General features: G+C 65.6%; 2 protein-coding genes across 4 annotated transcripts; one reads left to right on the plus strand and one right to left on the minus strand.

Annotated features, from left to right (window-relative positions):
• Positions 1 to 23,584, minus strand: VANGL2 (VANGL planar cell polarity protein 2). Of its 3 annotated transcripts, none has more exons than XM_038586344.1 (8): positions 23,513 to 23,584; positions 10,851 to 11,111; positions 10,613 to 10,733; positions 7,422 to 8,029; positions 6,584 to 6,720; positions 5,972 to 6,107; positions 3,796 to 4,027; positions 1 to 3,189 (listed from the first exon to the last, which is right to left on the minus strand). In XM_038586344.1, exons 2-8 carry the CDS (start codon positions 10,919 to 10,921, stop codon positions 2,929 to 2,931), a joined length of 1,566 nt encoding a protein of 521 aa, XP_038442272.1. In that variant the 5' UTR covers positions 10,922 to 11,111; positions 23,513 to 23,584; the 3' UTR covers positions 1 to 2,928. The 3 variants fall into 3 exon arrangements, with proteins under 3 accessions (XP_038442272.1, XP_038442274.1, XP_038442273.1); XM_038586346.1 differs by lacking the exon at positions 23,513 to 23,584 and adding an exon at positions 23,184 to 23,301; XM_038586345.1 differs by lacking the exon at positions 23,513 to 23,584 and adding an exon at positions 16,555 to 16,890.
• LOC119868092 (collagen alpha-1(I) chain-like) lies at positions 12,364 to 18,420 on the plus strand. The gene is made up of 5 exons (XM_038586460.1): positions 12,364 to 12,688; positions 13,053 to 13,117; positions 14,786 to 14,845; positions 15,655 to 16,071; positions 17,292 to 18,420. Exons 1-5 carry the CDS (start codon positions 12,364 to 12,366, stop codon positions 17,841 to 17,843), a joined length of 1,419 nt encoding a protein of 472 aa, XP_038442388.1. The 3' UTR covers positions 17,844 to 18,420.
• Positions 23,585 to 23,908: the final 324 nt, after the last annotated feature.

A 23,908-nucleotide genomic window follows, 5' to 3' on the forward strand; every position in this document is an offset into this window, starting at 1 on the left:
TGCCCCCACAAAAGTCAAATGTCTTTATTTTATATAAAAAAAATTTGTACAGTTTTAGTTCCTATGTTTAAGAAAAAAAATCCCTAAAATTGCCATAATGTTTAGATCCACTGCAAACTGTAAAAACAAGCTTTTTATATATTAAAAAAAAATTTACATTTTACAATTTTCTACATGCATGCACAAGGTCTCTGAACCCCAAAAAAAAAACAGAAAAAAGAAAAAGAAAAGAGAGAAAAGAAAAAAACAAATGAAAAAGGAAAGAAAAGAAAAGGGGAAAAAGAAATCTAGATTCAACAGTGGCAAATTCTACATTTACAATCTCACTTGGAAGGGACCCAAAACTAGCCGCCTTCCTTTCGCGCACAGGAGAACAAATCACAACAATCACACACCAGGACCGAATCCATCAGCAGATGCTGCCCTGGGGGAAGGGCAGGGGAAGGACAGGGGAAGGACAGACAGAGGACGGACAGCGGACAGACAGCACGGAGGGGCGAGGGCGCTCCTCGGGCCCCGTGGAGGAGAGAAGCACGGACTCTGGGAAGGGGTGCTGCTGATGAGAAGGTTCCGGGGGTCCCAATGCCTCTTCACAGGTACCGCAGGTGGGGGGCTTGCAACAGGGATGTGGGCCGAGAACTGAAAAGGCTCAGGTGGGACAGGATGGGAAGGAACAACGAAGGATCAAAGAAACCGAGCACGAAGGGGGGGGTCGGGGTCCTTTAAGAGAAAAGGGACGCGGCAGTGTGGCGAGGTAGGTGAGGCCTGAGGCCTGCGGCGCCCCAAGGTGATGACAAGGCAGGCCCGGTGGGGACGGAGCGGCGGCGCTGGGGTGCCGGGGTGTAGGGGAGACCCGGCCACAGATCCGGGGTGGGGGGGGGGGAGCACAGGCAGGCGCCCCGCCCAGGAGAGCAGTAACAAACCCAGCAGGTGGTGGGACCCACCAAGTGGGGGGCCAGCGCCCGCAGGGATGGGTCCCCGCCACGCCCCCAGCAGCTCACAGCACCAAGGCGACTCCCCGAGCAGGAGAAGCAAAAGACGCACGCAGCCCAACACGTGACAACTCATCCTGACGTCTTAAAAAACACAAATAATTATAATAATCGTCAAAGAAGACAAAGATACCACAGTTCTGACGCAAAGGACCCAAACACTACCGTTCTCAGTCACAGCCCTTAGTGCTTAGAGTCGCGGGGAAAGGTTTTTGTTGTTGTTGTTGTTTTAGGAAAAAAGGAATGAAAAAATCACAGTGATTAAAAACATGGCAGGTGCTGAAAATAAACACTCCCCCGCCCCCAACGAGGGCAGCTCGGAAGCTCCCCAATGCTCGCCCCTGCCCCCCCACCCCTCCCTTGCGCACCGCACCCCGCTGCTGCCCCCCAGCTGCTGCCCCCCATCCGGGCCTTTTGCAGGACAGTGAGGTATTTAGGAACGTGCCCCAGGAGGGACTCCTCTGAAGCCAGGCCCTCGAAGGGCAGAGGGATACCTCCCACCCCCCAGCCGGGACGAGCCCCACACCCCCAGCCCTTCTCCAGCCAAGTGCAGGGAGCGCAGGACGGCGGGGGCATCGGAGGCATCGGAGGCGGCTTGGGGACGGGGACCCTCCACGCGGGTAGGGGCGGTGGGGGGGGACCTTATCCCAGGGGCCAAGCAGCACTGAGCGCCCGAGGAGGGGTCTGGCCGCCACCCTGCAGCCCGGGGGGTCCCGCACCCTCGGCTAAAACCCGGACCCACGGGCGTCCGAAGGAGAGGCTCAGATTCCAAGAAGGCGGGGGAAGTGTGCTCAGAGCGAGACCCAAACTCTCGGGAACCAGGATTGGGTGTAGACGACAGGAGCTCCACGGGATGGACAGAGAGCCCGGGGGCCCCTCACCCCGACACCGAAGGACACGAGCGCCCAGGGGACCAGGCGGGGAGAAAGGAGGGGACCCTGGCCAGCCAAGGAGAGGAGACCCCTGAGGCAAAGTGGGCTTAAGGCAGGGGTGAGGAGGAGCGGGTGGCTTCCTCCACAAACGAGATGAGGCAACAGGGCCCTGGCGCTGAGAAAAGACACACGGGGGTCGGGGCGCGTGGGGGGGGGGGTGTCGAGGGACAGAGAGGAGGAAAGAAGTTGGTCGGTGTGGTCCCAAGCCGCTCGATCTGCGGGAGTCGCCCTGCCGTCCATCCTTCCCCGAGGGCAAGCTGCCCCAGGGAGGGCACGAAGGTTCGGGAAGGTCATGGGCAGGGTCGGGCAGGGGTCGGCGCTGCTCCCCCAGGCCTCCCAGGCCGCCTAGGTGGGACCCAGGGAAGGAAGGAACCCCCCACAGCCCAGGAGGGGCGCTCAGAGGGTCTCTGGTCACCAGAGACCCCACGACTCAGAAACAAGCTGGAGGCTCAGGGACACGGGTCGGATCTCCCCTCACTCTGCAGTGTGGATGCGCGGGGCAGGCTCTGACAGCCACAGGGACCACCTGGCAGGGCACCCCTGACACGGACCCTGCAGTGGGGGACGCGGGGCACCCTGCAGGTGAGCAGGCAGGAGGGGCTGGGACCCACCATCTGGAGGAGTCTGGCACCAAGGCTCTCTGCGGTCCCATCTGTGCCCCAAAGACGCTCTGTCGGGGCCACAGAAGGAAGCTGCGACAAGAACCTGCCTTGTTAGGAAGTGGGGGCTCGGAAAGGACTGCCATCCCGGAGGGAGGGGGAGAGGCACAGGCTTCCTGCATGATGTCACCAAGTGAGGGCTTGGGCGGGGGGGTGCTTCCCAGGCTCTGCTGGCGCAGTGGCCTGTTCAGGCTCACGCGGGGCAGTTACGAGGAGGGGAGCACATGGGTGGGGGAGTCAATTCAAGTAAAAGTAAACGGGGGCAGGAGGACAGAGGCGGCAGGAGGCGAGAGCCAAGCCCTCCCCCACCCGCAGGACCCCGCGTCCCCCGCCGCTGCTGCTCAGTCACACCGAGGTCTCAGACTGCAGCCTCATGACAAACTTGTGTGACTTGGGATCCACAAACTCCTCCGAGAGTTTGAAGAACGGGACCTTCTTGGTGCTCACCACCAGGCTGAAGTCCTGGCGTTTTAAGAGGAAGACGATGCCGTCCTTGAGCCCGTTGGTCACGGGCTCCTCGCTCACCAGTGTCCACTGCTTGGCCAGCCAGCGTTCCTTGTGGTACTGGATGGTGGGTCCGGCCGCCAGGTACCGCTCCAGGAAGGCCTGAGGACAGGTCAGGGACTGCGTGGGCATCTCTCCCGGCCACCCGCCACCCTCCGCCCCCCGGAGGCACAGCTTCCACACCATCTAGAACATCAGAGCAGGAAGGGGCTGAGCTCATCTGCTTCAGACCCTTGTTTTGAACGTGGGGAAACAGAGCCCATGGAGAATGGGGGTGCCACGGGGTCAGGACATGCGTGCCGGCACGTGCCCCGCACCAGGCCAGGACCCCAGGCCCCCCGATTCCATTCTGCTCTCATGGAGGCCGTCACCCTGCTCACCAAGCGGTTGGGGATGCAGTTCTGGGAGGCTGACAATCAAGAGCAGGTGAAGGGGCAGAGGGGGAATTTTGGGGGCGGCAACCGCAGACCCTTGCAGAGATGGGGACCACGTCTCAGCCATTCCCAGGAGAACCTGGAAGCTGCCCCTGCTCATCACCCAGGAACCTGACTCAGAGCAGAGATCAGGGGGGCAGGGATGAGGAAGAGACCACAGGGGGAAGGGAGAGAGAGGGGTGGGGGGGGGGAGAAGGCAGGGCTGCAGGGCGGGGGCAGTGAGACCACGGCGGACCGGGGGCGAGGCGGGATGCTGGCAGCACAGCAGGCCTACCTTGGGCGTCATGTCGTGAGTGATGCAGAACTCGAGATGCTGCAGGATGCTCTCCATGGTGTGGTAAGGCTGCTGCTTGGTGGTGCGAAGGTACTTCTGCATGGCGCGGGCCATGGAGGCAAAGATGGCCTGGGCTGCCTCCCGGGGATCCATCACCTCCCTGGGGTTCTTCTGCTCCTCTTCCTGCAGCCGCTTGATGTGAGTGAAGGCCTCCTCCACTGCCACCACAAGCCTGGGGGACAGGAGGGGCCTGGACCAGACGCCCACCCCCATCGTTCCCTCGGCTCCCACCCCCCAGCAGCCCCCCTACTCCCGAAATAACACAAACCCACCTGGAGCCAAGGGCTGGGCTATGGGGGCTGGTGCGGGGACGCAGGTGCATGTGCATGGGGGAGGGGCAGTAAACAGCTGTAGACTCGGGGAGCCCGGGTACAGGGGCCCAGCGTCACACCGAGGCGGCAGGGACCATGCTCTGCGACAGAGCAGCACAGCCTCACCTGCAGACCCCTTCCCACAGGAGACCCCAAACCGCGCACACCCCGGCAGCGGAGGCAACGTTAACATCCGGCGGGGGGAGGTGGTTATGCTACTAACTGACGACACACTGGGAAGCAGAAGGCGAGAACGCTGCAGCAGGCGGCCAGGCCGGGCCACCGGTCGTCGAGGCCTGGGAGGGACGCTGCGGCGCACGAGGCCGGCGCGGTGGCCGGTCAGCAGCCGGAGAAGACAAGTGTCCCGTGGCCACCGAGACACGAGGGCGGGGAGCGGCCCTGGAATCCAAGCCCCGCGGGGGGCGCCGAGTGGTCATCGGGAACACCAGGCGGCGACAAGACACCACCGGCCGCATCCCAGGCAACGGGGCAAGCTCACCAACGGCGTTCAGGGAGCAGGGAAAAGTAGCCAGTTCACGTAGAAAGTAGACGGGGACACGGCCGCGTCGGGAACCCCAGGAACCGGGGGACTTCGGGCAGCTGAGGGCAGGGTTCTGGGCGCAGGGCAAGGGGGCCGGGGTGCGGCCAGTGTCTCTGTTATTCTTGAGCTTCCCCTGAGCGTCTCAGTCAACGTCCTTTGGAAAAAACCCTTTCATCTCAGGTGACACACGGGACAAGCTCTCTCCGGGTTACAACCCGGGTAAGAGGGGAAGGAAGCAGACCCCAGAGAGCACTGGCAACGCAGGGGACCCAAAACCCCTGCCTGGGGTCAGGGTGAGGGGGGCGTGCGCGTCTCTGGGCTCCTTCCCACCAGGCCCCCTTCTGAGGCAACCGGAGGCAGAGAAGTGACAGCTCCTCACGGGGGGACAGGGACGGGATACCGTCCTCCCTTGCAGCCTGGAGGCGTGGGCAGAGGGGCAGCAGCGGCGACGGTCAAGGCCTGGGGCCCTCTCCTGCCGAGGCCCGTGGAAATCGCCACAGGCCACGAGGGACCGGGCAGCAGCATCACCAGGAGACTCTTCAGGCGACTGACGTGCGCAGGATAACGTGAACGGAAGCAACGTGACGGTGTTTAAGAGGCACCGGGACGGAGCGCCGCACCCTCATTTTCCACAGGCCGGGAGCAGCGTCCCGCGTGGGGTGGGGGGTCTGGCCGCAGCCCCTGTGCTGCAGGAGAGGCTCCTGCAGTTCACCGGCTCCCGGCGGCACCCAGAATTCTAGAACGTTCCCTTCATTCACCGCCAGCACATTCCCAGCGCCCGGCTACTCCGCTAACTCGGTACATTTTGCAGATACAACTCAAGCGCCCAACCAGCGGACTCGGACTTGTCGCCGGGGAGATGACCGTGGCCTGCGTGGCCTTCTCACAGGAGACCTTGAAACGCAGTTTTCTCCAGGTGTTACGAAGCCAGACAGCCCTGCTCTGGCTGGGAAAAGCGAACTGCCCATGGGGCCAGCGACCCGGAATGACAGCGCCAACGGCCGGGGAGCTTGGGAGGGCACCGGCTCCGAGAGTCGTCTGCATTTCGGCCTGCGACGCTGAGCGGAGGGCCCAGCTGAGCCGGGCCTGCCCCGTGGGACCTGAGCTGAAGAGCCTGCTGTGCAAGAGCGCCCAGCTCCTGGGACTTAGGGCGGCCACAGGACGCGGATGCACGCATCGCACCCCATCATGCTTGCTCACCTGCCCCCCGCAGTCACGGGGCCCCGCAGCAGTGCCCCCGCCCCCGCCCGGCCCAGGGACCCACCTGGCCCTCCGCTTGCGCACCCTCCGCTCGTGCTCGGCCTCCTCGTAGTAGTACTCGTTATGGCTGTTGTCCCGCCTCCGAGCCGCGGCCGCGATCACGGCCCGGGACTGGCCCGTGGAGTTGTTGGTGCTGTTCTCTGTGCGGGAGCAGGAGACACGGACAGGGTCACTGCACCGCAGGCTCACTTCCCATCCCGGGGAGTCCAGGGACAGCAAACTGACACACCCAGAGGACGCTGTGCCCGCCTCCTGCCATACGTCCCATTCCCAGCCCTCCTGGTCAGCACAGGCCCACAGGCCAGCAACAGGGAAGGCGAGAGGGCAGGAGGCCCTGGAGCTCAGAGAGCTGAGGGCTTAGGATGGGGGCTGGTGAGCGGACGCAGAGAAGCCAGATTGGGGGAGGGGGCAGGTGGCACAGCATCAAGGGACAGGGAGCAGAACCAGTAGCTGACCTCAGTCACCTGGAGTCAAGGGGAAGGACAGAACAAAAGGAGGGGGGGAAGGCCAGAGGAGGTGGAGAGAACAGGGAGCAGGGACAGAGCCCAGCTCACGGGGATGGACGGACAGCCGGAAGCCGGAGAGCCGGGCAGGGCAGGGGAGCCGGGCCGCTCACCCTCTCCGAGGGAATACACCTTGAAGCCAGACACTTTCTTGGCCAGTACGGACTTGGGCAGGTTGAGGAGGGCGGGGTTGTAGACAGGGAAGTCATGGTAATACTTCTCCAGGATCCACACGGCCACGCGCTGGATGCTGTGGGGGAGACGGCAGGGGGTGGGGGACAGACAAGGGGGGCCGGGGGAGGGAGACATCAGGACAGGTAGGCAGGGCAGGAAAGGACACGGGGACGGGGACAAGCCGCTCCCGAGACGCCTGGCTCAGGGCCCGAGGTCTACTCACCGGGCTCCCAAGCCTTCCCCAGGGCTGGGCCTGCTAGTCCTTCCCTGCCGTGCTGAAGCCCAGGGGAGAAAGGCCATTGGGCCTGGGTCCCCACAAAGGGTCGCCTCCTCCCCTGCAAGAGTCCCTCAGCATTCCCTACGGGGACCAGGAGGTGCTCCCGAGACCGTGTGGCCTGGTGGGGGCAGTGGGACTCCCCTTATCTTGTCCCTCCTCTGGCCAGCTCATCTCGGTGACCCTGACTCGAGGGCTCCCAAAGGCTGTGCCTCCAGGAAGGCTAGGAAAGGGGTTCCCCAAACCCCCATCCGTACCCCACACCGTCCTCCTCTGTGGGCCAGCCCTCTCTGAGGCCCCCAGCGGGTCCCTGTTTGCCGCCCAACCTGCCCCAGGGCGCGGCACTGCTGGGGACCACCTAGGGTGTGCAGAGGACGGCGACGTGCCCCTCGGCCTCGGACTCCTCCCCACCAGCCCCTCCAGCGCCGCTCGCTCTCTCCCGCTCTCTCCAGCTCTCTCTCCCCCGCGCCCCAGGCCCCGGGCGGCCTCCCTGCCCCGCGCACCTGAGATGGCCCACGTTGTAGAAGCGGCTGGCGCCGTCGGTGGAGCGCACCACCTTGAGCGTGAACTGAGGCTGCAGCTGCCGCAGCTCCAGCAGCACGACCGCCAGGTAGTGCACGAAGAGCAGCGCGTCCACCAGCGACACGGCGAACTGCACGACGCCCTGGTAGCTGCGCTCGCGGGCGTCCAGGATGCGGACCCCGTAGAAGAGCCAGTAGGAGACGACGAGCAGGAAGACGAGCACCATGAGCAGGGCGCGCAGCACGAACACGCGGGGCAGCGAGGCCTTGGGCCGCCGGAAGAACAGCGCCCAGCTGCCCAGCAGCAGGATGAGCAGCTTGAAGGCCACGGAGATGAAGAGGCCCTCGCAGGCTGTGCCGCACGGCTCCAGCTCGTCCCGCCACAGCAGCGGGGGCAGCAGCAGGAAGGCCAGCGGCGTCAGGAACGACAGCAGCGCCAGCGTGGCCCCCGCCGCCACCCCCAGGTGCCGGGAGCAGTCCAGGGGGACGCTGTCCTCCATGTCCTTGGCGATGCGCGTGAGGTCATCGTGGGAGATGCTGTGCTCTGAGGTGCCCGTGACGACTGTGGTGGTCTCCCCCCAGTTGTCATCCTACAGCAGGGGCGGGGCGGGCCGAAGCAGCGAGGAGGGGGAGGAGGGGGGGAGGAGAGGGAGGAGGGAGGAGGGGGAGGAGAGGGAGGGGGAGGAGAGGGAGGAGGGGGGAGAGGGAGGGGGAGGAGAGAGAGGGGGAGGAGGGGGAGGAGGGGGGGAGGAGAGGGAGGAGGGAGGAGGGGGAGGAGAGGGAGGGGGAGGAGAGGGAGGAGGGGGGAGAGGAAGGGGGAGGAGGGGGAGGAGAGGGAGGAGGGAGGAGGGGGGAGAGGGAGGGGGAGGGGAAGAGGAGGGGGAGGGGCAGGGGAGAGGGGAGGGGCAGGGCGGGACATGAGAGAGGGGGCGGGGCGTGGAGGGCGGGGCACGGGGCGGGGCATGGTGGAGGGGAGGGGCGGGGCCGGGGCGAGGGCAGGGCCACAGGGGCGGGGCCACGGGAGGTGGCGCCGGGGAGGGCGGGGCCACGGGGGCGGGGCAGACAGCAGAGCAGGAGAGAGGAGAGAGGATCATCAGCCAATATGCAACCACCAAAATATTTGCGGAGCTCCACTGGGTGCCCAGGCTTGGCCCCTGCAGGGCTGGAGCCCCTGAGACCTAGACCCTCACCACGCACATGAGCAAGCTCAGGAAAGAGCACCAATGCCCAGATCTCACCCAAGAGGACAACAACCTTTTTAAAAAAAAAAAAAAAAACATGATTTGGGGGCGTCTGAGTGGCTCACAGTCAGTTAAGCCTCTGACTTCAGCTCAGGTCATGATCCCAGGGTCCTGGCATCGCACAGGGCCCCCTGCTCAGGGAGAGTCGCCTTCCCCCTCTCCCTCTGCCACTCCCCTGGCTCATGAGTGCGCGCTCGCTCTCTTTCTGTCTCTCAAACAGAATCTTTAAAAATAAATAAATAATAAAAACCAGAAGATTTTAATGCTCATCCAAAATTGAGAATCACTGAACCCACTTAACAATCCCTAAGGCCTGTTTATTCACAATGGGATCCACGGACCAGCAGTGTGGACACCTCCTGGGAGCTCGTTAGAAACGCAGAGTCTCAGACCCCACCCCACGCGGACTGAACCAGATTCTGCACTTTGCCAAGACCCCCACGCATCACTCAGACATGAAGACGCCAGCCACGTGAGCGGAGGCACCGGGGGCAGAGCCAGGCACAGGCAGGCACAGTCCCGGCAGGCCACCTGCAAACCAGACTAGGCCAGAAGCACCTACTCTCCAGAAGTCCAGAGCCACTCATGGTGTCTGATTAAGGGAGTGACCTGACAAAAAGCAGCGTGGCAGAGGGAAGAGAACCCCAGCCAGGAGGGGGAAGGCAACGGTCAGTATAGGGCCCGGGAGATGGACACACTGAGCATCACTCTGGGTCTCGGTGCCTCCCTGCCAGCTCTGTGGGGCTGCCTGTTCCTGGCAGTGAGGGTGTAGACAGGCTGAGGTCCCCGGGTGTCCTCCTGCGTCTGCTCCACTCCAGCAATCTCTGCAGGAGCCAGACGCCATCCCGCAGAGGAGGCCCACGACCACCAGCGGCCATCAGTGTCCATGCCCTCCGCTCCCAGACAGCCCGGCGACACAGAGCCACCGGACTAAGACCAGAATGGGGAGTGCCGGCAGGGTCAGTGATGAGGGCCCTGAGGAATCTCCTTCCCGAGGACAGGAGAAGAGTCTGATATGATGATAGGAAGAGGGTGCGCTATCAGGGTGCGCAGAGTCTGATAGGAAGAGGGTCCAGGACCTGGGTCCACTTGTCACCCTGGGCTGACCCCCAGACACGCTGCCCACCCTCTCCAAGGATCAAGGTTTGTGGCCTCCTCTGCCACAGCTGGGGAGCTGACCGGTCCCAGGAGCCCTTGAAGAACCCAGGAGGCCCGGTTTCAGGACTGGGAGAGAGGGAGGAGTACACCCCCGAGGTACCCGTCTGCTCTCAACACCCAGGGAGTCCCAGCGTCAGTGACAGATTTCCTGGGAGGGAAGAGGAGCTGGGAGTCTCCAGCCCACGATGCTCCCAAGACCGGAAGGAGAGGCCCGAGTCACCTCCAATCCTGCCTCTGCCCTAGTCTGTGTTCGGCCTACGGGCCTCCCTCTCAGTTGAGCACCGGGGCCACAGCGGTGGGCCACAGGGGTTAGGGCCTGGGCAGCCGGCTTGGGCGCCTCTCCCCTCCCCCTCCTCCACTGACTCCGCCCACACCAGCTTCCCTCCAGACCCAGGCGATGTGACACCAGAGGCCACGGCAGCGCCCATGCCTCAGGGTTTGGGGCTCAAGGGAAACCCCGGGCTGCCCTCACCCCCAGACCCCCCCCATGCACCCTCCTGCTCCTGGTTCCAGCCCACCCGACCCGCTGGCCTCAGCCCAGGTCACCTTACCTCTCTGAGAAAGAGATCTCTACCCGAACTCCCTGAAGTCTACCCAAAGAGGTCCTACCTCGGGACACCACGCAGGAGGAAGTGTGACATGGGATGCCCTCCCTGGTAGGGCCTCTATCCGGAGACCAGGGTTCCAGGCCCTCCCCCACCTGGTGGGCCCGGATCCAGCCTCACGGAGCAGCCCGAGAACACCTGGCCAAGATCCCATCCCCCTGATGCTCACCCGCTCATCCCCCCGCGTGGACTCATTGTCCAGCAGGGGCTCCCCTGGAGCCTGGATCGTCACCGACTTGTCGCCGCGGCTCCCGTCTCGGCTCTTGGAGCGGTGCCGGTCACGGCGGTCCCTGCAGCAGGCGGCCAGGGGACGATGGCACGGACGGTCAGAGGGGACCCGGGTCTTCTCAGCAGCCCGTGCGCATGCCCACCCCTCCAGCACCCAGCTCAGCCCCACGCCTGCCCACCTGTGCTTGCGGGAGCTGCGGGAGTGGCCCGACTTGTAGGAGTAGCCCGAGTACTGGGACTCGGTGTCCATGGCGTCCGAACGCCGCGCCTTGTAGCGCTCCAGGGCCACGGGCTGGGGCCTTCTGGGGGGCCCCACAGCCACCTCCTTCACCACCGGCTTCTTCAGGCCAAGGGGCACCTTCAGGAAATCAACCGTCACCCTGAGGGACTCTATCTTGCTGGACGGGTGGGCTCGTCTCAGAGAAAATCAAGCGGCACTCCTGAGAAGAGGACGCAGCTGGTTAGGAGGGGCTGGCGCCCCTGCGGGGTCAGGGCAGAGGCCAGGGCCGCCCGGGCTGGGCCAGGGGGTGCGGGGAGGGCGGCCGGGCCGGCAACGGCCACGAGGGATGACCCAGCCCTGGGCCCCTAGCGGGGAGAACCTGGCTGCTTCCCTGATTCTCAGCCGGGGGGACTGTGGCTCAGATGGCGGGCTCCGGCCAGGCTGATGGGCCAGGGCTACCGGGACCCCGGGGGACAGAGCATGGTGGCCTCCGGGCCGCCTCTCCTTCCCCTGGACCCCATCCGCGCTCCCAGCTCGGAAAAAGCCCACTGGACACGGGCTCCTACGACAGCGACAAGCCAGGGCAGGAGGGCTGCTCGCCTTGAGGCCCAGAGGGGTGCGTGTGCATGCGTGTGCATATCCGTGTGCATGTGTGCATGCATGCATGTGTGCGTGTGTGTGTGCACAGGCAGACGAGGGGACAGGGTGAGGGATGGAAGCGGTGGCTGGGGGGGTGGTGAGAAGGACAAGGCAGCAGAAGCCACCCTCCCCAAGCCTGAAGCCCCGGAATGGCGAGGCCGGGAGTCTTCTTGGCTAGAGCTGTGCTCAGGGGCAGCGTCTTTATCCTCTGTAGATACAAATGGGCCCGCGGTACCCGCCTGCCTGGCCCTCACCCCTGGGTGCCCCCAGCCCCCCAGCCCCTACCGCCGCGGCACCGTCCCCTCGCCCCACCTTGCCCTGCACACCTTGGCCACGCACATGCCCATTTCCCAGCCTCACCCACCGGCCGTGAGCTCCCTGTCAGGGGAGGTTGCTGGGGAGCCCGGCCCTGCATCGCCAGGCTGGTAGGGTGGATGCGTACCCCACCCAAACCGGGGTATGAATAACTCAGGGCAGGGGGGGTGGCAGGCCTAGGGCGGGGGCGGGAGAGGCGGCTCTGGGGGTTCTGCAAAGTCCCTCCAAGAAATGATGCCCGGACCTCCAGAGGGAGCAGCAAGGAGCCAGGCAGGCTGGGGGGGGTGGGGGGGCCAGGAAGCCCAAGGGCAGCAGGGCTCCGTGGACGTGGACGAGGCAGGAAGGACCAGTGGGGCTGGAGCAGAGGAGCAGGACGGGGAGAGGGAGCCGGGATGGGGCGCCATGAGGGATCCAGCTGCGTGGGCAGGGGCTGGGGCAGGGGCTGGGGCAGACGTGGGGGGGCGGGCGAGCCGGCCCGGCGGACAGACCAACAGCCCAGTGTGGGATGCGGCACTAGGATGGACGGGGCCCCCAAGGCCGGGCTGACGGGAGGGCGGCAGTCCCAGCATGAGAGTAGTGGCAGTGCCACCACCGGGGCAGGGGGAGCAGGGAGGGGGCACAGGCGGGAGGAGGGCAGTGGGCTCCGTGTCCAGCGGGCCAAGGCCACGGCCATGGACAGGCGGTCGGGGAGGCTGCGGGGGTTCAGGGGATCCACACTTGGAGCAGTGGGAGCTGGAAGCGCTGGCAGCAGGTCACGGGAAGGGGTGCGATCGCCCAGCAAGAGGGACGGGTACGGGGTTCTGGGGCATCCCGGCCTGTCAGAGCAGGCAAAGGGCCGGCAGGGTGAGACCAGGCCAGGAGGAAGGCCCCGAGGGGGGCTCGGCGGCGGCAGCCCACTACAGCACGACTCGAACACAAGAGCGTTTGAGGCCTGAACAAAACCGGCCGGTCACATGCTGCCAAAATGTCAATCAGGTTAAGAACTGAAATGGGTTTGCTTCCATGTGGTTGTTAGCTGTTCCCCAACTAAAGCAAGTCCTCAGCAAGTGGAGGGCAGGAAGCGTGAGGGTGTTTGTGTCCCCACCGCCCTCCCGGGGGCGAGGACCCCACGACCGACTGGCGACCTGGCGACTGCACTCGCCCCTCTGACTCTCGGGGAAGCCGCCCCCACTGCAGGGGGACGAGATCCGTCTCCTCTTGCCCGCAGCAGCCACCCGGAGGCCCCCGCCCCACGGGGCCGGGCCAGGTCTCTCGGCCCCACATCCCGTCGAGGTACGTGTGTGACACACGCACATTTATGGACACACACCTGAAACCTCAAGCCACCCCAACCCTAAGAACCGTTGCCACGCACAGGGCCTTACTCAGCACCCCGTCCACAGAGACACGCGGGCTCCTCCGCCCTGGCTCCTGAGAAACCTTCCCGCTGGCCTAGACGTCAGTACGGTTCCCACGCCTCATGGGCACCACCTCGTGGGCACCGGCCTGGCCTTGCCACAGCCTATCCTCATCCCCAAACCTGAATCCCACTGGGAGGGTCAAGAGAGTAAGTGGGTTATTCTCACAGAGGCAGGGGCGAGGAGAGGGGAACGGACCTGCCCTCGCCGGCGTCTGGACAGCTCCCCATCCCCTCAGCCTCACCCCTTCCCACTCCCGCCCCCCTGAGCCAACAGCCCAAGGGGCCCAGGCCCTGCGTTCGAGACCTGACTCTCCCCCAACCAGCTAGGTGACCACAGGCAAGTTACTTGACTTCTCTGTGCTTTGTAGCCTGGTAGGCTCGTCGGTACAACAGGAAAATAATGACACGCACTTGACGGGGGTGACGTGGGGGTCCTGGAGGTGAAAGAAGTACTTTTATAAACTGCTCAGCTAGTAATCAGTTAAGGAATTAATATGCTCTGGCTGCAGGGTCGCCCACACTCCGATCCCCAGACACTTCCTCTGAGACTTAGGAAAGAGGTGGGGTGAATAAATGCTGCTGTTTGTACTACTAAATACAGAAGTCACACGCGCACCCACGTGCTCGCACACACGCGGCCCGACCAGACCCACTGCAGATGCGCCCAGGAGGGAAGCCGGTGCCGCTGCGTCTCCCCTACGGATAAATGTCAAACCAGACCCGGGTGCCAGCCCTCCTAACCCTTTGTTCCGAGCTGCTCAGCCCGGAGCCCCTGCCTTCCTCCCGGCCGCGTACGAGGACTCAGCACCCACCCTGCTCCCCTGCCTCGCCCACCCCTCCACCCGCCTCAGGGAGCCCAGAAGCACCAGGGCCTCCTTCCCCGACCAGAGGGGCCCAGATGAAGCAATTCCCGAGCCCCTTGCCCGCGGTCCCCTCAAGCACCCAGGGAACTGACCCGAGTCTGGAGAGGCGGGGGCGGGGGAGGGGGGCAGGGGTGAGTGAGGACGGGGCAGGAGCTCCCCTCATTCCCCTCGTTCCATGCATGGGCTCGGCAATCAGGGGTCTGGAGGCACCGGGTCTCCCCGGTGGGCGGGTTCCCAGGGAAGAGGCTGGGGGCGGGGAGAGGAGACCAACAAGTGGAAATGTCGGAGGTCCAAGGTGGACCTCGAGGGAGGCACGACCCGGGGTGGACCACGGCAGGGGCGGGGAGCGGCTGGGGAAGGGACCACGCCCCGCAGCGTTCACCTTGCCCCCAACCCCAAGACACACAGACACACTCGCTCGGGGCCCTGCTCAAACCAACCATGGATTATCTGGGGTTAAAAGGAGGCCAGAGAGGAGAGACGGAGCCAAGAGAGCCTGTCACAAAAACAAGACCCTTCTCCCCCCAAAGGCCTTTCAGAAATAAAATTAATGGAATGTGTCTCAGTACCATCCCAAGGGGGCTGGGGGAGGGGTGGGGGGACGTGGGGGCTTTTGTCCCGGCTGCCCAGCTTCTCCCACATTGATCGCCATGGCAACCAAAGCCCCCTGTTGCCTAGGTGATGGCAGCCGGGTCCTGGAACCCATACCCAGCATCCAAAGCGAGGGAGGTTGTGAAGGTGGGGGGGTTAGGGACAGAGGGGGAGAGAATGGGGTTTCTCCTCTGGCAGCCCCAGCTTTTGTCTGAGCCCTGGGATCAGGTTTCTTCAGGAAACAATCGGAGGCCTCTGGAAAAAATACACTCAGAACCTGGCAACAGGCAGAGGGAACAAGGCCTTGGGGGTGGGGGGTTACAGAGGGGGAGGCTGGCGTTGGCCAAAGTGCCGGCTGAGGCCGGGCCTTCCCCTCCGCCCTACCCGGAGGAGCAGCTCAGGGGGATGGACGCGGGGACCCCGAGAGGCAGGTGCTGAGAACCGGCGGCCAGGCGGCAGGTGCCTCTGATCACCACCCCCTTCCCCGCTCCCTGGACCGGGGCCACCCGCCACCCAGGCCCAGCGCCCGAGCCCTGAGTGGGGAACGGAGGCGGGGCTGCAGGGAGGCACCCCAGGAGCTGAGGGCCTCAGCCAGGAAAGCAAAGGAGCGGAGGGCACAGGGCACAAACATGCACCTAGAAGGGGCACCTGTCATGCCCGCGCTGGCCAAGGCACCGGGGCGGGATCCTCCACACGGGAGAAGAGGCTGGGACGGGACGGGGGGCCGTCTGGCCTGCCAGGGCTCCCGAGCCGCCCACTCCTTAAACGATCGACCCTTTCTCTTCTCGGCCGCGGACGGGGAAGGCCGGTCCTGCCCGGACACAGGAAGGGCACGGTCTCCTCTTTGGGCCCCTCCTGCAGACGACGTGGGACACGGGCCCCACAGGCCTGTGGTTCCTTCGCAAGGGCCTGGGTCAGACTGAGCCTGCTTTCCCCTTCCCCGCTTCCACCCACAGGCAGGCGAGCGCCCCCTGCCCCGCGGTGCCCAAGGGTCACCCAGCACCCTCGCGGGTGCACGACTCCCACCTCCCGGCCCAGATCCAAAGAACCCCAAGTCCATCTTTCCAGAAAGGCAGAGCCTGGGCAGACGTCGGGCAGACGCCAAGTCACAACCATCCTGCAGGCCGGCGGTTCTCCCCCACCTGCCGGCTCCACCTGGGTGCTCAGCTCAGGCCCCGACAGCCTCGGGTGGCGGCCAGGGGTGCCCAGGGTGGGAGCAGAGGCAGACATGGGGACGGGGCGGCGCCCACGGGTGCCCCGAGCTGCCCCTTCTCTCCGGCGCCCCAGGGAGACAGCACGCTCACCCACCCAGTGCTCGGCAGGTCCCAGCACTAAAGCTGGACCGCGGCCCAGCGGAGGACGCGCAGCCCCAGGTGAGGCCCCCCGTAGGCCGCCACTGCGAGACTCGCTGACGCTTCGGCCGTGAGGTGTGCCCTCTCAAGAGCCAGATCGGGTGCCTCGAGGACACGTCAAGGCCGGGTCGGGGAGGCCACGGGGACCCCAGCCCCTCTTCTCGGCAGCGGGGGGGCGAGGGGGGTTTCAGCCCCACTCCTCCTAAGCACGGCGCTCCCTCACCCCTCCCTCATCCCTCCCCCCGTGGCCCCACCCAGCCTCAGGCCATGGACCAGCCACGGTTCCCTCATCACAAGAGGACGGCACAGGGCAGGCCGCACCCTAGACCGACGATGCCACGGACACTGGCTCCCCACCCTCATTCCCATCCCCTGCCCAAGGTCCCAGTGCCCCTGGGGGAGACCAGAGCTAGCAGCTGCATTGCTGGGAGCCCGACGGGGAGCCCAGGAGCCCCCACCCCGCTGCCCAGGCACTCTCCCAGGACCGCCCAGACATGAGCTCACCATCCTTCGAGCCCCGGGGCAGGGGCAGGTTCCTTATCCTCGCTGGGCCGGGAAGCAGGGGACGGCTGTGCTGGGTCACCCCGGGGACCACGCTTCCAGAGCAGCTGCTCCCTCCCAGACCCCAGTGCAAGGAGCGGTGTGGGGAGAGCGAGCCCGCACTCCGGGCTCCCGGCCAGGCCAGGATACCTGAGCTCACGCTGGCCCTGGGGAGGGGCTGGGGGAGCCAGAGCCAAGCCCTCCTCCTCCTCTGCTTCCTCACCTCTCGTCCGTCTAAAGCAGGGGTGATGTGGGTGCCCCCCGATGCCCAGACACACGTACACCCACACTCCTACCCCCTCTGAAACCTGGAATGGCTCCCGCCTGCCCCACCCAGCTCCACCCGCCCCGGCCAGGCAGGTTCTGTGGAGACCTGCTCTGTTTCTCTCTGGCACCCCCGCCCCCACGCCAGCTCCCAGGAGGTCTCCGTCCCCCGACACCCCCCCCAGCAGCGCGCACAGGTGCCCACACCGCAGGCCTCGTGCCCTTGCCTCCCCCAGACCCGTCGCAGCCAGTCCAGAAGGGAGCACTGGGCAGGGGAGGGGATAGAGCAGCGAGGCTGAGTAATCTCTCTGGCATGTGTCCCAGGTGGGGGCCCGAGGGGAGACCTGACTAGGCCGACTAGGCCGCTAAGAAGGTAACATGGAGGCCTCGATGCCCCGCAGTCCCACCCACCAGGCTGGGAACTTCTTCCTCCTTAGGCTGGGGCGAAGGGCTGGCCCCTACCTGCCCACCAGGTGAGCCGTGGAGGAGCCAAGAGGAAAGCAGGCCCTGGAGTTGTCCTCAGGGACACAAGGTGGACAACGGGAGGGGAGCAGGCTGCATCCGCCCCCAGGTCAATCCTGCGCGCCACGCTCCCACCCTCGAGGAACACGAGCGCCTCTCCGTGTGCACCCACCGTCCCCGGTCGGGCCCCTGACCCCAGGCGACCCACCCAGCCTGCTCACCTGGCCTGGGCCTCGGCACAGGAGCCCCGGGCACCCACGCAGGGAAGGGACTCGGCCAACCTTGGGCTCACACGTGTCGGGGGAGCGGGCGGGTGGGCTGCTGGCTGGGAAGACTGGCTCCTGGGGGAAAGGTGGCCGGGAGGTGCGGGGTGGGGGGCCCCAGGGTGTGACACGGTGACCGTGGGTGCAGGTGGCAGGTCGGGGTCTCCCCACGCTGAAAACCTCCCCCTCACGCGTCAGCCCAGGCCCCCGCCCCCCCGTCAGGCAAGTGACCTCGCTCTGGTACAGGAAAACGAGGTCACCTGAAAGGCCCACGTACGATCGGCCTCCAGCGTCCTGCGTCCCCACCCGAGGCATCCCCCACGCCCCCCAGCCCTTCTACCTGCCACCCCCACTCCCGCGGTAAAGCTGGTGACAAAACAAGTGTCTCTGTTCACACTTGGTTGTTTTTTAAGTTACTGCGTTCACACCTTGGACTCAGCACCTGTTCCCGTCCAACCCCCACGTACCCTAAAAAGCCAGGGGCCCCTCCCCAGACTCAGACACAGACACCCACTCTCTCCTCTGGCGGGGTCAGGGGAGCGGGAGCTCTCTGGTGAAAGTGGGGGTCCCAGGGATGTTTTGGGGGTTGCCGGGAAACAGTCCAGACCATGAGGGCCAGGCCCCTCGGCATCGCAAACAAGACCCCATGGGCTGGAGTGACCAGAGCCCCCCCACCCCGTGTGAAGTGGCCCACAGACAGGAGGGGCCCCTGGAGAGGCTCCTGCCCCAGGCTCCAGATCGGCTCCTGTCGGGGGACCCCATCCTCTGGGAGCCCCCACCCGGCCGCGCCCTCGCAGGCGGACGTGAAGCCCGGGCCCGCCTTCAGGAGACAGGCCGAATGGTTCAGGTCCAAGAGTGGAGGCAAAAAACGAGCAGTCAGATCCCGCGGAAGGAGGAGCATCACGATGGAAGCGCGGTGCTGTCGGGGGGGCCCGGCACAGCCTCCCGGGAGCCGCGCCATCGCAGGGGAGCTGCTTACCGCCTCTGACCTCAGTTTCCCTGCCTGGACAGTGGGGTGACAGTGCCGACTCCAGGAGGTCAGGCGTTGTCGGCAAAATAGCGTACACAGAGCATCATGGAATCGGGCACGTCGCAGACGCGCCACAAAGCGTTGGTTCCCACCCGTCTGTCCTTTGGACGGCGCGCTCCGAGCCTCCCACCTCCGTCCCATCACCTCAGGTAAGACGCACCGAGACTAGGACGGGATCGCTGGCCGCAGGCCCCCAGACGACGAGCCCGCCCTGACTTCCACCCCCAGAACCCCCTTCCCATCTTCTGCCTCCTTGGGGGGCTGGGGGCGGGGGCCGGCCCCAGATCCCATCCCCCCTCGTTCCACGCTGAAGGAGGCAGGGCCCGGGCTCCAGGCCCCCCGCTCTCCTGCAGGTGCTAAACCCAGCCGCGCGCGCAGTGGCAGGGAGAGGGGACCCCAAGTGCGCCGTCCAGCCCAGCCCCCAGCTCTCCCCCGCTCGCCCCTCACTGCCCCACCCCGATCACCAGGCCGATTCCGAGGCTGCTCTCCCAAACCCGTTCTCAGCTGTCATGTCTGTAATTACCAGCCCCGCCAGGGGCATCAGACAAGCACGGCAACACCTCATTTCCGAAGGGCCCCACCAGGCAAGGCCTCAGCCTCCTGCTCTGCGCGGAGGGAGGGACCGGAAGAGCCTCGCTGACCCACCTCATTTCCCCCAGGTCCCCGGAGGGCTGCCCCGGTCCCATCACCAGGAGGCAGGATACAGCAGGGAAGGCTGCCGGGGTAGGGCTGGAGGAGGCCTCGCGCCCAGGCTTTTCCCTCGCCTCTGCTGAACAAGGTTACCCACCCGCAGAGGGCGAGCGAAGAAATTTCCAACAAGAGGGAACCCGATGCCCTGTAAAACCCTAAGACCGGTACCCAGAGGGTAGATGCAGCCAGGAGGGCCCCACCCAGGAAAGCCGTGGAAGGAGCAAGTCCAATAAGGCCCCATCCTCCCCCAAGACCCCGAGAAGAGGCAATAGTGTCACAGCCCCTCCTTCTCTTTTACCTCCATCCCCACCAACCCCACGATGGGACTTCCTTTCACACATAGGGAAACTGAGGCCAAATGCCCCCCCCCCACGCGCCGATCCTGCAAGACCCAACAGTACCGCGCTGCGTGCAGCCCGCCAACACCCCCGATGCTCCCGGTGCTCTCAGCCTGTACCCGTAGGGCCCTCCTCAGCACCCCACCCCCCCACCCCGTCTGCCTAGCTCCTCCTTCAGATCCCACTAGGGGCCATGCACACATGGAATACGATTCAGCCAGGAAAACGAGGGAGGCTGTGACACCAGCTCCCGCGTGGGGGAGCCTTGCCGGGGTGGCGCCTGCTCAGTGAAGGCAGGACACACGGCAAAGACCACACATCATCAGTCCGTTTATGTGAAACGTCCACAACAGGTAAATCCACGGTGGCGGAATGAAGACGGGTGCCGGCCAGGTGCATGGGGCGCTTGGGGACAAGAGCTCGTAGGCTGGGCTCTGCTCTGGTGGGTGGGGGGGGACGTCAGACGGGCCCTGGCGGCACAGCACGGCAGCGGCCAACACTCACTTTCCAGTGGTTCCTTCTACCTTCTGAGACTTTCACGTCCCTCCGTTTGCACACACAGCCGGCTAGGGACCGTCCGCCCCCCACCCCCCGCCCCCCACCTCGCCTGTCCGCCCCGTCCTGGCCTCCTGCACACACCTCCGGACGGCACTCACGGGCTCCAAGGGCGTGTTGGCGCACGTCACCCCTGGGAGGGCCCGGCCCTCCCGCCCCCGCGCCAGGCAGGGTCCCCCGGAGGAGCACAAGAGCACCCGGCCGTCCCCCCGCCCCAGGAAGGCCTCCCAGCCAGGGAGCACCCCCACCCCCCGGGGCTCATGGCTCCCAGGCTCCAGGGCGCCAGCTCCCCACGCCCCCACTCAGCCCGTAAACCAGCGACGTGGGCCGCGTTATTAGCTCCAGTTCACAGGTCAGGCTTCAAAAAGTCCCCTCTCCTGGCCCAGGTCTCAGGAGCAGGAAGTGGCGAAACGAGAGGCAGGAGCAGAGGCAGGAGCAGAGGCAGGAGCAGAGGCAGGAGCAGAGGCAGGAGCAGAGGCAGGAGCGAGCCGAAACGGGGGCAGGCGGCCTCGGGCCCGGGGTTCCTCGAGGATCGCCCCACCTGCGGCGGGAGGACCTCCAGACACCGACGGGCCAGAGCCTGGGGAGGAAGAACCTGCCCCGGGTCACGGCCACCACGAAGCACTAGTTCCAAGCAGTGCGGTCAGGAGCAGCCTGGGGTCCCTAAGACTCAGAGGGGACGAGGAGCGGCCCGAGCTCGGCCCTCGGCCCCCCCAAAGCTTCTGTTAGCCAAGTACACGCCCCCCTGGAACCGGAAGCGCCTCTTGGAAAGCCGATGAAGAGATAAAAGTCTATCCTGCTCTAGGGCCAGGAAAGGGGACCCTTCGTCAGACTCGGAAGGAGCAGAAGGCGCAGAGGGGCACAGCGGAGAGGCCTGCCTTGGGAGGATCACAGGGATGACCAGGCCGAAGCAAGACAATGGGGTGGGGGTGGGGGCCGATGTGGCCCCGGGCTCCAGACCAGAAGTCCTTCCAGAGACAGCACCTCCCACCTCCGACCAACCACGACAGCTCCTCCTTGGATGACGCCCCGCCAGGCAGTAGAGCAGCGTGCCTGGGAGCCAGAGCCCCCCACCCTACACTCAGGTGCCTCGCTCACCCTAGGAGCCCTACCCATCAGACAGGTGTCCAGCTTGGGGGGGATCCTCCATCTGGTTCTTCCTGCTCAGCCCCCGGCCCTGGTCCCAACAGGTTCTAACGCCCACTACCCTTAGCCCCCCCACCCCGAGTCTTAGGAAAGCGAGGGAGCCCTTGGGACTAAAGAGGAAGCTTTCCAATTACACATGCCCTTTAGGGACTCAGACATTCCAATTCCAAGTACTCAGAGACCCTGACAAACTGGTCACCACCTCAGCCCCTAAAACTAGGCGGCTCGCCCCCGCTCCTGGCAGCAACAGCCAAGTGTCTGGGAGAGAGACAGGAGAACAAAGCGTGCGTCCTAAACAAGAGGGTCAGCCCCTTCCCTTCATCCCAAAAGAGAAAGGACAAGAGAGAGGAGAGGCAAAGGGGCCAGGGACACATCCACCTCCCTCCAAGCTCTCAGGACGGTGAGGATGGCCCGCGAGGGGTGCCCACCCTGTCCCCAACGCACGGACGTTCACTCGCCCCCTCACTGGCTCAGCTCCTGTGCCTCACCCTCAGACCTGGCCCCAGACCGCAGCCCCACCCCAGCCACGCTGTTCACCAGGGAAAAGGGGAACTACGGGGTCCGCACGTTGCACACACACACCTGCAGACGCTCCTGGTCCCCCGCCTCCCTAGGCGTCCCACGCCTCCTTCTCAACCCCTGGACACACCTCCACACCCAGTCTCATCCCCCCAGCCGGCTGCCTCCCCTTGCCTCCACCCCGTCCCCAAACTCCTGACATCAGGAACTGTAGAGACCTGGAGGCAGGGCAGTTAGTGGGCTCCGAAGTCCAAGACTCCAAGGCGCTTTCCAAGAGAACCGGGGCCTGGGCCTGGGCCGCCAAGCCTAGGATGCGGCCTCTCCACGCACTGGAACCCAATCTCTGATGGTGCGGGAGGACCGTCTCCTTTCTCTCCCTGACTCTTCTAGTGGCCTGATTCCTCTAGGACTACAGCCAGAACCCCCGTTCCCAACAACACCCGTCCTTTTCTAGAAAAACCCACCCCATGCACCCAAACAGGCACCTCTTGAGATGACTCACTCCCTCCCCCTGGTCGGTCTCAGATACCTAAAGCACTACCCTTGAGCCCAGACGGAGCCACCCAAGAAGCTTCGGAATCACCCAGACGGCTGTCCCTTTGGGCTTTCTACCAGGAAAATCTGTCTGCAGAGGCAAGAGATAACACCCCCAGCACACAGGCGGAGATGAACACGCCACCTAAAGGAAGGTACACACGCTGTACTTCGTCACCAACGCAGATCACACATAAGAGAACAGATTTGCTCTCCCCCTTTCCACACAGGTGCACACACACCTATCCAGGTATGCCCTGTTCTGCCCCTATACACCCACCTTCCTGCTACCTAGAACCCTTCTTTCCCAGAAGCCCTTCTGCAGTTCACACACACACGCACACACCCCTTCCCCCGAGTACACACATAAATGCACATCCAAACACACGGGAGATACACGGCCAGCTCCCTGGGTGCACACACAGCCACAGAAAAACCCCTACACCTCCGAAGCCAGGGGCCCACCTGCAGGAACACGTAGCACATCACGGAGCCTGCACACACACACACACACACAGAAAAACAAAAGAATCACGCACACTGATCCTCCACCAATGCTTTAAAGCTCCCTAATGCAGCCCCCCAGCCCCCCCCCAATGGGCAAGCGTGAGTGGGGAGCGGGTGCGGGGCCTGTCCGCGGGGCCCAGGCACCCTGCACGCCTGCCCGCCTGCCCGGCCCGGCCGCACACACACCCCCGGGCCGGTCCCCAGCGCCACCCTGCACCTGGGATGCTCACCTGCCCCGTCCCCACACCCCCGAAGGTGTGTCCGCGCCGGCCCCCAGGCCAGTACCTGCAGCCTCCCGTCCTCGCACCGCCTCTCCCCCGCCTCCGCCGCACTCCCGGTCTCCGGCTTCCACCCGCTCCCCCGGGATCACCAGGCCCCCGCCGGGGCCCCGGGCCCAGGAAAGTCCCCGGCTCTCCAGGCCCCGGCTCCGCCCCCCGCCTCGAGCCCCCGGCCCTCCGCGAAGCTGGGGGGCTCGGCCGGCCGGAAGGGGGTGGGGTGCCCGCCCGCGCCCCCGCCCGCGCCCCGCCCGCGCCCCCGGCCGCCCTCCTTTCCCGTTTCCCGTCCTCCTTTCTTTCTCCGGCAAACTTTGCCGGCGCCCCGCGGCCCGCACTCACCGCGGCCGCCCAGTGCGGGGCTCGGCCGGCGCCTTTGTATGGGCAGCGCCCGGGGCGCGGCGGGCAGCGCGGGCGGGGGCTCGGGGCTCGGGGCTCGCGGCTCGGGCTCGCGGCTCGCGGCTCGCGGCTCGCGGCTCCGGCCGGCGCCCCCTCCGCGTCCCACGCCGCTGCCTGTCCCCGCGGGGCCCCGGGGGCAGGGGCCGGGGTCGGCGCTCAGGCTCCCATGGCCGGGCCCAGCAGCTCGGACGCGGGGGCCGGGAGCGCACCGGAGCCGGCGGCCGGCGGGGAGGGCGGGCGCGGGGGCGGGCGGCGCGGGGGCGGGGGCGGGGGGCGCGCGCTCCCGGGCGCCGCCTCCCGGCTGTTCCCGCCGCCGCGCCCCTCCCGCCGCCGCGCCCA

This window comes from Canis lupus, chromosome 38 (genome assembly GCF_011100685.1).
Source record: "Canis lupus familiaris isolate Mischka breed German Shepherd chromosome 38, alternate assembly UU_Cfam_GSD_1.0, whole genome shotgun sequence".
In the NCBI taxonomy this organism is placed as follows: domain Eukaryota; kingdom Metazoa; phylum Chordata; class Mammalia; order Carnivora; family Canidae; genus Canis; species Canis lupus.

What these genes read in the sequence shown, in the direction of transcription:
- VANGL2 (XM_038586344.1), bottom strand. Translation starts at nt 10,921, where the DNA reads ATGGACACCGAGTCCCAGTACTCGGGCTACTCCTACAAGTCGGGCCAC. An exon ending in CCACGCGGGGGGATGAGCGG is followed by an intron (nt 8,030 to 10,612) that starts GTGAGCATCAGG and finishes CCCCTGCTGTAG; the next exon opens with GATGACAACTGGGGGGAGAC. An exon ending in GGTGTATTCCCTCGGAGAGG is followed by an intron (nt 6,108 to 6,583) that starts GTGAGCGGCCCG and finishes GCTCCCGCACAG; the next exon opens with AGAACAGCACCAACAACTCC.
- LOC119868092 (XM_038586460.1), top strand. Translation starts at nt 12,364, where the DNA reads ATGGACGGGGCCCCCAAGGCCGGGCTGACGGGAGGGCGGCAGTCCCAG. An exon ending in CGGCCCCACATCCCGTCGAG is followed by an intron (nt 13,118 to 14,785) that starts GTACGTGTGTGA and finishes CCTGTTGCCTAG; the next exon opens with GTGATGGCAGCCGGGTCCTG. An exon ending in CGGAGGACGCGCAGCCCCAG is followed by an intron (nt 16,072 to 17,291) that starts GTGAGGCCCCCC and finishes CTTCCTCCTTAG; the next exon opens with GCTGGGGCGAAGGGCTGGCC.